General features: G+C 44.8%; 2 protein-coding genes across 2 annotated transcripts; both read left to right on the forward strand.

Annotated features, from left to right (window-relative positions):
* The first annotated feature begins 1095 nt into the window (after positions 1-1095).
* LOC105932471 (ras-related protein Rab-11B) lies at positions 1096-6474 on the forward strand. The gene is made up of 5 exons (XM_012871661.3): positions 1096-1232; positions 3424-3619; positions 3711-3904; positions 5086-5166; positions 5256-6474. Exons 1-5 carry the CDS (start codon positions 1193-1195, stop codon positions 5399-5401), a joined length of 657 nt encoding a protein of 218 aa, XP_012727115.2. The 5' UTR covers positions 1096-1192; the 3' UTR covers positions 5402-6474.
* A 3831-nt stretch (positions 6475-10305) lies between these two features.
* On the forward strand, positions 10306-12839 carry march2 (membrane-associated ring finger (C3HC4) 2). Its single transcript, XM_036141383.1, has 4 exons — positions 10306-10527; positions 10638-10833; positions 12086-12295; positions 12378-12839. Exons 1-4 carry the CDS (start codon positions 10346-10348, stop codon positions 12531-12533), a joined length of 744 nt encoding a protein of 247 aa, XP_035997276.1. The 5' UTR covers positions 10306-10345; the 3' UTR covers positions 12534-12839.
* The last annotated feature ends 1511 nt before the right edge of the window (positions 12840-14350 follow it).

The following is a 14350-nucleotide window of genomic DNA, read 5'->3' on the forward strand; positions in this document are numbered from 1 at the left end:
ACCTGTAGAGAAAGCTATGAACTGTAACAAATGAAGGGTAAAGTGTAATAAAATGTATTAAGAGTAAAAGACATGATCTTGAAGAGGTGATGGGTCAAAGATTTCTTGTGCCTTGGATGATTCTCCTGGCCCTGCTTGTACATCTAAACCTAAAAGATGTGGCTGACGCCTGGAAGGTCGGACCTTCTCCACTGCTTCTCCATGGTAATCGGTACGAGAGACGATCTTCTTGACTTCCTGAAATCCACCACAAGCTACTTGTTTTATTCTGCTGTTCAGGATGATATTGATGGTGGTGGAGTTCTAGGTTTTCAAGATACCCACCTGCCACCTGTAGGCTGTCTCATCTTACAGGAGACACACCAACTAGATATTTAATCATGTGGGCTGGCTGACAGTCATGAGTGAATAGGGTGAACAACAGGGGCCTCAGTACACACCCCAGGGGGCACGCCAGTGTTCAAGGTGGTGGTGGACGACGTGTAGCTTCCCATTCGAACAACTTGGGGGTGGTGAGTCGGGAAAGTCCAGGATCCAGAGGCAGGTGGTGGAGTCCAGGCTGAGGTTCTGCTAGCTGGTCTGCACTTGCCCGGGGGACTCATCCTGGGACGCCATCAGCTCGCCCAGCTTTGACTCGCCGCAGCTCGACCCTCACAGCTTCTAGCTTGTGGTAAAACATCACAAAATGGGAAGAAGTTTAAACAGTATGAATATATTTCCACACACTGCAATACTATTATTAAATATAAAATAAAAGTCCAAAGGTTTGATTTATAATAAGAGGACTGGGTTACTAGTGTTTTATTCATGCAAAACAAAAAATTAAATTGTATATTAAAGAAAACTGTCTAAATATTAATACTGGTGTTTTCTTAAATCTTGAATTTTTTTTTTTTTTTACTCAACGGACTCTTTAGGTACGTTCAGGTTATTCTGAGAACAAAGGCAGGAATATCTCGTCGCCTTCCCCCCTGTTGCGCGTCGTTTGATTGTCATCTCCAACTCACTTCTTTGATTGGCTGAAAGATTCGTCAGTCAACAAGATCGGCTTTCCTATTGGTCAAGTCGAAGGATTCCAAACTCACGTGCTTTTAGCTTGTCTTGAGGGCGGCGCCAGCTTGCTAGCTACCCCGGTAGTCGGAAAGCGTTGTTATTAGTTGGAAAATACAAAGCTGAAAAATATTCGCCGAACATGGGAACACGCGATGATGAATACGACTATTTGTTTAAAGGTAATAAGTCACCGGAAAGTGGGTGAATGACAGCGGAAATACCGTGTTTGTTGGGATTCCGTTATTGTAGCAGACTGAGGAAGTCAGCTGCAGAGATGCTAAACTTAGCTTTTAGACAGAAAGTGACAGAAGTGGAAAAAAACAACGGAATTATTCTGTTTATAGCGTTTTCTGATGGAAATCGCGTTATCTTTGCGGTGTTTAGCTCTAGTCTATAATCTCGGATAAGGAAGTCCGGTGTTTGGTCCTGATTTGGTTACATGAAAAGCTGTTTGCTAACATGCTAGCTGCTTCTAGCTGCTCCTCTCTCTTAAAACAGTCATTTAAATACCTGGTCTACGCCTACATCTTTAATAAGCCTTAGTAGCCAAACCTAAGTCCGTATTAAAACGTTGCTGCATGTTGAATTTTTATTATATGTACAGTTGAAGCTAGATATATACACACACCGTATAAAAAACATTACATTTTATGACACTGACATTTAATCATATTACATGTTTTCCATTTTAGGCCGGTTTGGTTTAAATATATATATATATTAATTGCTATATATGAGAAAAATGAGATAGTTGTTACTTTCTTTAAACCCAGCAGTATATACACTCTCAGATTAGTTTTTTCTATGACTTTAAACTGTTTGTAAAACAAGTTCATTGTGGCCCGAATTGCCATTCAGCGAAGAAGAGGCCATTAGTCCAGAAACAATGTATGAATGCTCTCAAGGACAAAAACTAATTTCTGATGATATTTCTTGTAGTCTGATGAAACTAAAATACGTTTTTGAGTATAATGACAGTCATTACAGTTTGAAGAAAAATGGTGAAGCTTGTGAATCTGAGAATACTATATAACTGTGAAGTTATATGTGTATTTTGCTCTAAGAGGGCCTGTTAAACTCCACAAAAATAGATGGAAATATGTGAAAATCGGTAACCACAGCTGACCTGATAAAACAACAACTTTGGTCTCATTTAATGTCAGATAGTTAGGAGAAAAAAGCCTTTTATACAGCGTAGATATCTTGTTATAACTGTGGCTGGGCGACTGTGACTTGATGGTTTGAGTAGTCGTCTTGCAATCTGAAGGATGTGGGTTCGATTCCAGCTTCTTCTTGTCACATGTTGATGTGCCCCTGGGCAAGCCACTTAACCCCAAGTTTCGTACCAAGCTGCGTATCGGTGTATAAATGTGTGTGCATTAGTGAAAGCGATTGGGTGAATTGGGCTCTAGTGTACAGTGCTTTAAGTGGTCAGTATGACTGGAACAGGCGCCATATAAGTTCAGTCCATTTACCATATTTAAAACACAAAATTAAGAAAAGTCCTGTAGAGAAAATTCACTTAAAAAGTTTTCCCAGCTATTTTTCCCAATAAGAGGTGCAACAGTTAATTGGCCAGATTTCCTCCTCCCGGCTCTGGTTTTCAGGAGACCAAAAACTGCAAATACTTTATTTTTGGTACCTTTTAGATGTCCATTTATGTCTTTCAAGAGGTCAAACTTGTCATTTCTGAGTTACTTATAAGTCATACATGTGTTTAAAACAAAGCACCACAATTAATGGACGGGTCATAGTCATGATCTTAAAAAAAGAAGATAAAATCACTGTATACATTTCTATTTTCACAACCGAGGAAACCGGAGATGAGACATGATTTTTTGTATAGTAACAAGTTGCACAAGTCAGGATTTTCTTGGCCTGCACCAGTTTCCGGTTGTCTGTGGAATCTGACCCGCAGGTTCTGATTTTGTCTGATAATGAGGCATAAAAGAGGAAACTAAGCTGCAGGTTCTTTGACAGAGGTTGTTCTTTTGAAGCCAACCATACAATGAATTACAAGAGGAACCATATTTAATCACCGCATGCTGTTAGTTGATTTGTTTATGGACCAAACATGGAGGGAGATCTTAGTTTTCAAGCATAGTAGGTATAAATAAAATCAGATTTTTCAGTATTTGGTTTTGCTTATCAGAGCCAATAAAGAAAAAATTTACCGAATCCAACCTCTGCTCGATTGATTGGTGCATCTAAGGTCGCAGCGTGTTAATTTAACAATTTAAACGCTTTTTGTTCTGTGATCCATGCAGATCCATGTTAGAAACCCGAGGCTGTCGTCGCACTTTGACAAACTCTGCTGTTTGTGTGACGTCGCGGCATTTGTGTTGTTGAACGCGTCTGCTTGGTTTGCAGTCGTCCTTATCGGAGACTCGGGGGTGGGGAAGAGTAACCTGCTGTCCCGATTCACCCGGAACGAGTTCAACCTGGAGAGCAAGAGCACCATAGGGGTGGAGTTCGCCACCCGCAGCATCCAGGTGGACGGAAAGACGATAAAGGCGCAGATCTGGGACACGGCGGGACAGGAGCGCTACAGAGCCATCACCTCAGCGTGAGTGCTTCCTGAGTTAGAGATGTTTTTTTTCAGCACGGCAGGACTGAACTGCCAGCAGCTTACTTTCCCCACGTTACGCCCTGACCAGGTATTACCGGGGAGCGGTGGGAGCGCTCCTGGTCTACGACATCGCCAAGCACCTGACGTACGAGAACGTGGAGCGCTGGCTGAAGGAGCTGAGGGACCACGCCGACAACAACATCGTCATCATGCTGGTGGGCAACAAGAGCGACCTGCGCCACCTCAGGGCCGTGCCCACCGACGAGGCCCGAGCCTTCGCCGGTAAGTTTTAGTTTAGTTTATTTTTATTTATTTCATTCAAAAGTAACTTTAAAATTCATACACACAACACTAGCAAATCGATGGATCTTGAATGAAAAGGAGCAGAGAGAAGAGCAATCTTATATCTGCCCCTTAACTTACAATAATTGTGCATCAGTTCTGTTACTAAATCTTTTTTACAGTATTTACATCCATCTTGTCTCGGTTATCTATATTAGCTGTAATTATATTTTACAGTATTCAAAAAACATTATATAGCATCATTCAAACCCAACTCAAAGTTCTTTACACAGAAAGAAAAGAACACATGTAAAACACTAAAACCTTTCTGCTTCAAAGAGCATTGTATAGAAAAGAAACAAATGGTAAAATACTACATTTCTCTTAATTATATATTATTATTACTGATTATTAACTTGGTCACAAACTACTGCATTATTCCATAAGTTGTTCAATTAGCACAGAGAACGCTTGGCTGCGTTAAAAGCTGTGACTAAAGAGGCAGCTCAGACCTCGTTTTTGGCCTGGGAGGACAGAATCCTAACCAGCATTGTTTCAGTATTAGTTCTAACAAAACCTACCGAGCATCCAGACCTCCGTTTATCCCTTCTTCCACTGCAGCGTTTATAAAGGTCGACTACCATTCAGAGCCCAGCTCACCGGGGAGCAGCCAGACGCTCTATCTGCCATGTTTGTTTTGACTTGGTAATGCAGACAGAGCCGTCCGGACTCTGCTTTAAAGAAACAGATTTACTCACTGCACACGTAACACTTTGGAGGAAAAGTGTTGTAACTTTGGTCAGAACTTTAAGAAAACAAATACATGATGTTCGAAGAATTATGTAGTCAATGTCAACTGTGACTTAAAGGCATCTCGTTAGCCATAGTCCACCCATTATCCATTCATCCTTTTGTCTATCTGTCCGTTAAGCATCTTCCATTTTCCGTCCAGCAACTATCTGTCCATCGCATCTGTCATTGTTCCATCTATTCATCTCTTCTTCCACCAGTTCATCCATAAAACCATCTGTAACAGCATATCTGTCTTTCCATCCCTTTATCTGCTTCTCCGTTTAGTACCTGTATCCTCTTGTCCATCCATCCATCCATCCATCCATCCATCCCTGTTTAAACCACAGAGTTAAACATTTCAATTTTTTCATTTTTTTTTTCATTTCCAGAGAAGAACACTCTGTCGTTCATTGAAACGTCAGCCCTGGACTCCACTAACGTCGAAGAAGCATTCAAGAACATTCTCTCAGGTGGGAAAAGGGATTCACAAGTCATTCAGCCTGATACGCACCGTTGAACTTTATCAACTCCTTGTTGGTGTCTCTCCTCCCCCCTCCAGAAATCTACCGAATTGTGTCTCAGAGGCAAATATCAGACAGATCAGCACACGACGACTCTCCGGGCAACAACGTGGTGGACATCAGCGTCCCCCCGACCATGGATGGGCAGCGGGGCAACAAACTCCCGTGCTGCCAAAGCCTGTGACCCTTATGTGTGTTTTTGTTTTTTTGTCTGCCTCTTCCGTTCTTTCTGATTCCCTTTTCACTGTCATGCGGCTCTCAGTGCGTTCTCTTGTTTCCAAAAGGGCTGGGACATCAAAACTTTTCACTCGACTTGTCACTTTTGCTCTTTTTTTTTTTTTCCCCCTCTTGATCTTCCTTTTGATTTCTAAGGAAAGCATCTTAAATATTCGCCTGCCTCGGCGTAGCCAGGTGAAAGGCGCTTGAAGCAGGCGCAACCTGTAGTAAACTACAGTCTCTTTATGTGTGGCGAGATGCCGATCCCATTGACCCGCTCCTGCTGAGGGACCGGTGAGGGATCAGCAGGGCTGCTCATCGCCTCCTCTTCCAAGCCCCGAGGAGAAAGAAGCTCTGCTACGAGTCGGGGTGTGACATTTCTTGCCTGCTACTTGCAGCCCTTTGCCCATTCTGGAATGAAATCGGCACGAGCCAGAGGCAAGACTGGCCGTGGCTGACTGATGTAACGTGGGCAGGCGTGAAACGAATGCTGTGATTTAACTGCGTGTGCGTGTGCGTGTGCGTGTGTCTCTGTACGTGTGCCGACCACAGAGCACAAAGATACCAAAGGAAACTGTTGCAATCATGATGCGCTTTCTAGGCTGTTTGCAAAAAGAAAAATAGAAATGGGTAACGCTCCATGGACGAGCTGTTTCGTTATCGTGTCCGCTTGATCATGCGCGTAATCGGATTATTCTGATTCTTGTTTTAATTTGGCTAAGATCAAACGTTGGCTGTCTCCAAATCAAAGTTTTTGCACTAATGTCCAACGATTTCAGCGAAACACGTTCCATCATCATTTCAAAAAAAAGAAAAGAAAAAAGACCATGACTGCTGCTTTTGTCTTGGAGATTTCTTTTTGTTTTGGTTCAGCTTGTGCTGTCTAGTCGAATGTGTTAAATGTCAAACTGGACTGGATTTAAAATCTGTTTGATCTGAGGACATTTCAGTCATGAAAGGGTTTAGTCAACCTTTTAACTTTGTACACTTTGCTGAGAAAAAACATCTGAAAGCATTAAAATCTTAATTTCAATGAATGGATAAAAGGGCTTTTTTTTCTTTCTTTTTTTAAAGAAGCCCGTCTACAACTTATCTAATCAGATCGTTGACACTTCCTTAAATTAATGTGTGAATTGAGCAATCCTACTTTTCCATTGCTCATGAGAACCTGAAATAAAGACGTGTGTGTGAACCACTGGACTGAATGGTAAGCAGTTCTTACAGAGTGTTGTGGGCAATTTCTTCACAGCTGTTCTGCCAAGGACTCAGAGGTTTGCTTGAGGGTACATCAGAAAGGAACATCTTACTTTTCAAACCAACATCCTAAGACATAGAACGGGCTGATCTATAAACTCACCAAGATGCACCGGCCCACTTAGACTGGCAGGCTGGCATGTGCAGGGATCAACAAGTCCGGTTGGAGACTTGGAGGAGCCACGCTTGGTTCTGCACCACACAAAAAATGAGCCTTTATTCAAGGAGTGGCAACAAAAATAAAAACTAGGAAGTGCTGTTTGTGGTTCCCAACATGTAGGAGGCACTCTGGTCAGACGAGACCTAAAGGGAACTTTTTTTTTTTGTGTCTAAAATCCTGTGTGTGGTGCCAAACTTAACGTCACTCCGGACGCCATTCACCCACTGTGCGACATGTTTTTCTTCCTTAGAAAAAGCCTAAACATGGACCTGTTTAGATCAAAAGCCTATTTATGGGTGGCCTAGTCAAAGTCCAGACCTAAAATCCAATCAATGGCAATGAACACTGGTGTTTTCCTGTCAACTCTGACTCGGTTTAATCTGGTATCTGGAGGAGACTGGGACACATTTTCAGACTTAATAAAACCAGGAAGTGGTTTCCCTCCACTTTACAACTCTGCTACTTGACTGGGCGTGTGTGGGTAGGAGAGGGGGGGGGGATCCCAGTATTTATTTATTTTGCTTTATTTACGTCAATCTGTAATATTAACCAGAATTCCCAGTTCCTTACTACGCGTGTTGTCGTAAAAGGCGCTGGCTTTGTCCTGGCGGCTCTGGGTGTTTATAAGGCGAGGCTAATGTTCGTGACAGCTGGAGGCCCCCCCCCCCCCCCCCCCCCTCTGCCACGCTGCTGTCATTTACCAGCAGGCTGGGCGCGCGCACGCTGGCTCCTGACCGCAGACGCTGAGAACTCATGGTGGATTTAAAGCTCGCGGAAAGCGGAAGCCTGGCCTGCGCCGCTGCATCAGCTGACAGGACGGCGGAGAAGAGAGAGAGAAAGAGAGGAAGCTGCTAGTCGGCTAGCAGCGCAGACAGCGGCTCCAGCTCCGTGGTGTGGACCGTGTTGTCGCTCCTCTCCTCCCGCTGTGAACATGAAGTGAGGCGACAAAGCGAGGCTGACAGACAAGCCGCCACGAACCCCCACGGAGGACGGGAGGAGGTGAGTGGTCCGCCTTCCTCCTGCTGTAGCCGCTCTGACAGCTAGCTAACGCTGCGAGGCTCTGTCTGGAACATGGTGGCTGTTTTTCTTCTACTTCTTCTTCGTTTTTTTTTAACCGGAGAGCGTAAATAAAAACGAGTGGTGCAAAAACAAAGCAGCGGTCAGGATGAGCTGGGCTGGCTGGACCGTGTCCAGTCTGCTGGTCGCAGCGCCGCCGCTGATCCAGACAATAGTCCGCGTCACAGCTCCACATCTGTCTGCAGCTGCAGCAGCAGCTGGACAGAGCAGACACGGCATATGCCCCCGATCACTGCCGTCCACCATCACCGCTGGGTTGTTTTTACCCATTTACAACACGACTGTCTGTAAACTCACGCGTTTCCCTGGAGAATAAAAGCATCCATGTCTAGCTGACCCTCATGTAGAAACAAAAATCAGCTGATGGGGTTTAGCTGTTGTGTCTGGGGGGGGGGGGGGGGGGCTCTTTGTTTATCTGGGTCAAGGATTGGGACACACTCCTAATCGTGGCCCCATGTTTTCAGCCTGCGTGAACAACAAAGTGTCAGATTGTCATCTTTTCAGCAGATCAGGAAGTAAGTTTACAAATTAGGCCCTGAAGCGTAACTCATTTTTTTGTTTAACCCATTGAGCCAGGAGTCCTTTCTCTATAGTCTCTGCTGACGTTACGTGTTGCGTTAATTAACTGACTCTTACCTGCACAGGGCAATGAGTGGGTCACATGGAGGCACCCAGGCCGTGTCGTTTCCTGAACGTACCCACACACACACAGGCCCAGTAAATACACATTTATTCTGTCAGATAAATTAATCTGTAACCCACATTAATATAAAGACCTCTTCAGTTGTCTCGCTGTGAGGCTAACGGGGGCCAAAACTATGCACTGGTGGTTATCTGGAGGCAAACAGCTGGTTATCAGAGGGCCAGGCATCTCATTCACCGGCACTGACATTACTCCGGCCTTTAGGAGGGATTAATAACTGCTTAGGGGGGGGGGGGGGACTTGTCCATGTCCATGTCCAAATGAGCAGCTTTCCCATAGATGATACAGTCCATATTTTTTAACTAGAAATTCGTTTCTGCTGACGTGGCAGGAAATGGATTCATAATTCCCAACAGACCGACTCAGGACGTTGAGTGACCCCGTTTCATATATATATATATATATATATATATATATATATATATATATATATATATATATATATATATATATATATATATATATATATATATATATATATATATATATATATATATATATATATAATTTATTTTGCACCAGTTGCTTTTCATTCAAGCACGTCGTATTTGTTTTGGTGCCAGAATAACATGAGCAGCTTTTTTTTTTTTTATGATGGTCAGCGTGTTAGGCAGAGCCTTCATCCATTATTTGGGTTTTATTATATGACTAAAACCCGGAGTGAAAAGCCAGTTAGTTTAGTATTTGTTTTCACGCGCTTTCTGATCAGAACATCATCCCTCATCCAGTCACCCGGGAAATCAGGTGTTTTGCTGGCCGATTCGAGTCTTTCTGAAAAGGAGCCGACTCCATAACTGTGTTGAACCTAAGTAAGGTTTGAGGCGGGGAGTGTGATGCGGTGCAATCCTCTGAAGGGTAGAGGCAAAGGACTGAAAATGTTAAACAATAGCTGTAAAAACCGAAGCCTTTCTTTATTGTTGGTGTGCCACATGTCTCTGGGGGGGGACTCGTGCTGGATGTGTTGCTCAATAATGAATTTTGTGTCTTTTCAAAAGCGATCAAAACAAATAGAAATATTTGGTTTGCAGACGCAGCTCGCCAGGCTGATGACGTTCAGGTTTCCGCTTTAACAGCTAACAAGCAACTACCAAAAAAAAATAAAAGGCCACGGCTATGACACACTCTGAATGAAAGTCCCTTCGTTTGCGCAGAGAGAAAGCTGCAGAGCATAAGAGCACGTTTTATGATGCGAAAATAAATCAGAGAATGAGAGGAGAATCGAGGGGATTTCTAAAAGCTTAAAGAACAGAAGTGTAAGGAGGAGCTACACAGATGAGCCGTTGTCATACAGCTGACTCTGCAGATGTAGGAATGTGTGTAAATAAATAAATAAATAAATGCACATTTTACTAAATAAAATTCGGATGAAAAATTACACAACAGTTTTTAAAACACAGTTAACAGCCCAATGAGTACAAACAGGGCTCGACCCCTAGCTACATTTGAAAGAGTTAAAGGATTTTTCTCTGGTTCATTTCAGACGTAATCACTCCAGAGTCACTCCCGTGTTGCTCTTTAGTCTTCTGGGGGAGTTTAGCTCCTCGTCTTTATCCAGCGTTTTATCTTTGGAGCGACTTCATTCCCAGCACTGTCTGCTTCTCCGTAGAGACGTCGTCCTCTGGTGGGAAAGCAGGAGGAGCTCGCCCCCGGTCGTGTCCGCCACCCCGGGTCACCTACGGCGCCGGTCCTCCGGACGAGGCGGGCGCGGCGCGGCGACCATGACGACAGGCGGCTGCTGCCACCTGCCCGGCTCCCTGTGCGACTGTGCCGGCACGGCGGGTCCCTGGAAGTTTGTGGAGGAAGCGGGCGGCGACGCGTGCCAGGCGCTCTACGTGGCCCAGGTCACGGCCCTGGACGGGCGGCTGCTGTCCTCCGTGCTCAAACCCGTGAGCGCGCAAAGGTAGGACGCTCACAAACGTCAGTGTTGGTCCTCCGCAGCGCGGCGCAACTGCTCCCCGCGGGTTCAGGAGCAATCCTTTTTGTTGACTGAATGTTTTGACGTTGCACCAGCGATGGCCCCATCTGCCGTATTTGCCACGAGGGCGCCAGCGGCGAGGGCCTCCTGTCGCCGTGTGACTGCAACGGCACGCTGGGCACGGTGCACAAGAGCTGCCTGGAGAGGTGGCTGTCCTCGTCCAACACCAACTCCTGCGAGCTCTGCCACACCGACTTCAGCATCGAGAGGCGACCCAGGCCCGTCACAGAGGTAACAAAGGTCGATGCGCTGAGCCTCGTCTGCATCCGCCGTCTCCTTCTCAGCATCTTGATTCTCTGCTACAGAGCCCTGCAAAGGTTTTACTGCTGCTGGAACTATTTTTCTGCTCTTTTTTTTTTTTCTTTTCATCCTCCAGCTCATATATAAGTGAGAAAGGTTTAGCGTGAACTTTGGAGAACCACCTTTAAGGATTGACTCTCACTGCCAGAAATGTCCACATTGCTATTCAGCACGGTGGCGCAGGTTTAGTCCGGTTGGTCCAAGACTGTCACTGTGATTAAACATCAATTATTTTACTGTCAGTTGGATTTAGCTGTGGGCTTTGACTGGACCGCTCTTAACCCCCTGAATGTGTTCGGATCTAAACCGTGAACCAACTGCGAACAGGTCCTCTGTGACGTGTGTGACACACGCGTGTTCTGTCAGCACAGTTTGGTAGCCAAGCTGCGGGCCTCTGCAGCTCCCCCAGAGCTGCCACGGACCTCCTGGCTGCTTCTCCGATCGACGCTCTCTCTGCCTGGCCTGTCAGTAAAGCTGGGCCGCCTTGTATCGGTAGGCTTCCAGCTGGGCCGTCCTCTTGGTATCTTCAGGTAACGGACTGAGCGCTGCTCTCCGCGGCACGATCGAAGCTTTCTGTGTTGGCTGCCTGCTGTAGACGTTATTCGGAGGTGCCGCACTTCAAAAAGAGAACTAAAAATAAGTCAAATTTTCTTGAAATGAATGTATTTGCCCTTGATTTGAGCAGGTAAATAAGATTATTTGCCAATGGAATGAGTATTTTTACCCCAAAATAAAATAATTAGATTATACTGCACTTAAAATGGGAACGATTCATCTCCATCAGCTTATTTCAAGTGCAAAAGACTTATTGCATTGGCAAATAGTCTTACCTGCTCAAATCAATGAAAAAACACTAATTTCAAGAAAAAAATTCTTATTTTTAGTTGTATTTTTGCAGTGCGGGGTGACCAGAATGGACACAACTTTTTTCATATTGTATTTTATACGTTGTACACCAGGACAGAAACGTATAAAACTTTCTTCCTCTTTACAAATATGCGCTGGTCGATCACGGATCCTGATGAAGTGCGTTGCCGTTGGCGACATGTCGCACGACGAGAGCAGTTCCAAGGGGTGTGAATACTTTTGCGGGGCTCTGTATGCTTAACCGTCTGCGATTTTTAACTATCTGCTCGCTTCTTCTGTTAATGTCTCGCTGGCCTTCCTCTCCTGTTCCCCACAGTGGCTGCAGGACCCCGGCCCTCGTAATGAGAAGAGGACGCTGTTCTGCGACATGGTGTGCTTCCTCTTCATCACGCCCCTCGCCGCCATCTCCGGCTGGCTGTGCCTGAAGGGGGCTCAGGACCACCTCCACATGGGGAGCTGGCTGCAGGCCGTGGGCCTCATAGCGCTCACCATCGCCCTCTTCACCATCTACGTCCTCTGGACTCTGGTAAACAGGAGCGCGGGCGCAGCTGTTTGGCTCGGCCCCGTCGCCGCGCCGACCGTCTCTCACCTGTGTTTTCCGTTCGCAGGTGTCGTTCCGCTACCACTGTCAGCTCTACTCCGAGTGGCGACGGACCAATCAGAAAGTCCGCCTTCTCGTGCCCGAAGCGAAGGAGTCTAACTCTTCCCAGCATTCCTTGCTCTCCAGCAAAGTCAAGAAGTCTGCCAGCGAGAGTATAGTATGAGAGCAGATGGAGACGTGTGGGAGCTTGCATCGTGTTTGCTGGTTGGACTTCATGAGAAGCACTTATGGGCTCTTTTTTTATTATTATTATTATTTGCTTTCTTCCCTTTTGCCTAATTTTTATTTACTTTTTTACTTTGCATCTCCCAAATGTGCTCTGCAGGTCATAGTAATGTGCACGTTTTAACCGAGTCCTGTTTGTCATCGCTGGGTGTTTTGATCAAGTATATGCAACAACAACAAAAAAGTGTGTGTTTTGTTCAGAAACATGTTTTCTGACTCATCGTGATGAATAATGAGGCGGTGGGGGGGGGGGGGGGGGGGGAAAAGTTACCAGGGCTGTGATTTCTACTGGTTGTCCCCTATAGTTTCAGTGGATGACTTTGCAGTGGATGGTTTTAACACGCTCTGTCTTGCAGAGGTATTCACGCCCCTGAGGTTTTATACGTTCTGGCGGGTTACCGCCACAAAAACACAACTTAAGCTTGAGGTGGAACCGCTTTCACCGTCTTTTCTGGTCTCGCTGCGACGGACGGCCGGAAAAACCTTTGGCTCTTTGGTTTCTACTTACAGCTTGAGTTTAACCTGCAACTCAGATTTTGCGCTGCAGCAGTTTGTGTTTTTTTTTTTTTTTTTTTTTTTTTTTTTTTTTTTTTTTTTTTTTAGGGATGACTGTGTACCATGAGATGTGCAATAGGAACACTGTGGAAATGAAGGTTTTTACTGTGCACAACGAGACTACCATGCACACTTACGCATGCATACGCACAATAAGTCATTTTACTTCTTTCTTTTGGGGGGTTATTTTTATAATCACTGTAGACTGGTTGGATTTACTGTTTTCCAACGAAAGCAGGCTTTTAACAGCGCCCTCATTGAGGTTTTTGTATCGTCAGCAGCACTTAAACAGAATACCAAACTGCTTTTTAAAAGGTTTTCCCAGTTTTGTTTTTCTCTTGGTTGACATTCACACATTCTCAACATTCTTGTTCTGAGTGTGTTTGTAGGAATTCTGCGTTTTCTTCCAGCTATCTTCATATTTTGTGTCATTATTTTTTTTTTTACCACCGCAGTAAGTGGGAGTAAGTTCTTTTTTTTTCTTCTTTTTTTTTCAGCACAGTGGGATGTAGAAGGTGACAGAAAAACGTAGAAAGACTAATGTGTCATGACACGTTTTTGTTTTTTGACCTCATTCCATCCATTTTTCTAAGCCCAGATAATCCTTGCAGGGTCACTGGGGGGGTGCCTAGAGGGCATGTGGTGAGAGGCGGGGTACGCTCCGGGCGGCTGGCCAGTCCACCATGGGACCATGGAAAGGGAAATAAGCATGCATTGATTGGTTAATAATTAAGTTTACCTAACATGTATTAGTATAGACTGAGGGAGGCACCCAGAGAAAACGGCCCTTCCCACTCCATTTAGAGGAATGCCTCATTACACATGCCCTGCTCCATTCATTTCTTGATCGCTTTTGGTGACGATCAGACCGAACTGATGGCGGGCGATGTAGACCTAAAATTTTAATACAATATTTTGTGTTTAATTCAATAATAATTAAAACATTTTTTTTTACTGTATCAGTCTTTTTGGCCATATAATAAACAATCCCCTGTGTTTGGGGGTCAAAGCCTCATAAACACAATGAATGCCTTGAAAATAAAAGTTTGTTACACGGGCAACTTCAGTACCACTGTTGGTATTTTACACCCTATTTCATGTGAATATGTTGACATTTTGCAATTTTGGTTCCGTGGGAACCAACGTGTCGAAATTATATTAGTTCCCAGGGAACCGAAATTCCAAAGAAAAAGGGAAAAT

Source organism: Fundulus heteroclitus, chromosome 9 (genome assembly GCF_011125445.2).
Source record: "Fundulus heteroclitus isolate FHET01 chromosome 9, MU-UCD_Fhet_4.1, whole genome shotgun sequence".
Taxonomy (NCBI): Eukaryota; Metazoa; Chordata; class Actinopteri; order Cyprinodontiformes; family Fundulidae; genus Fundulus; species Fundulus heteroclitus.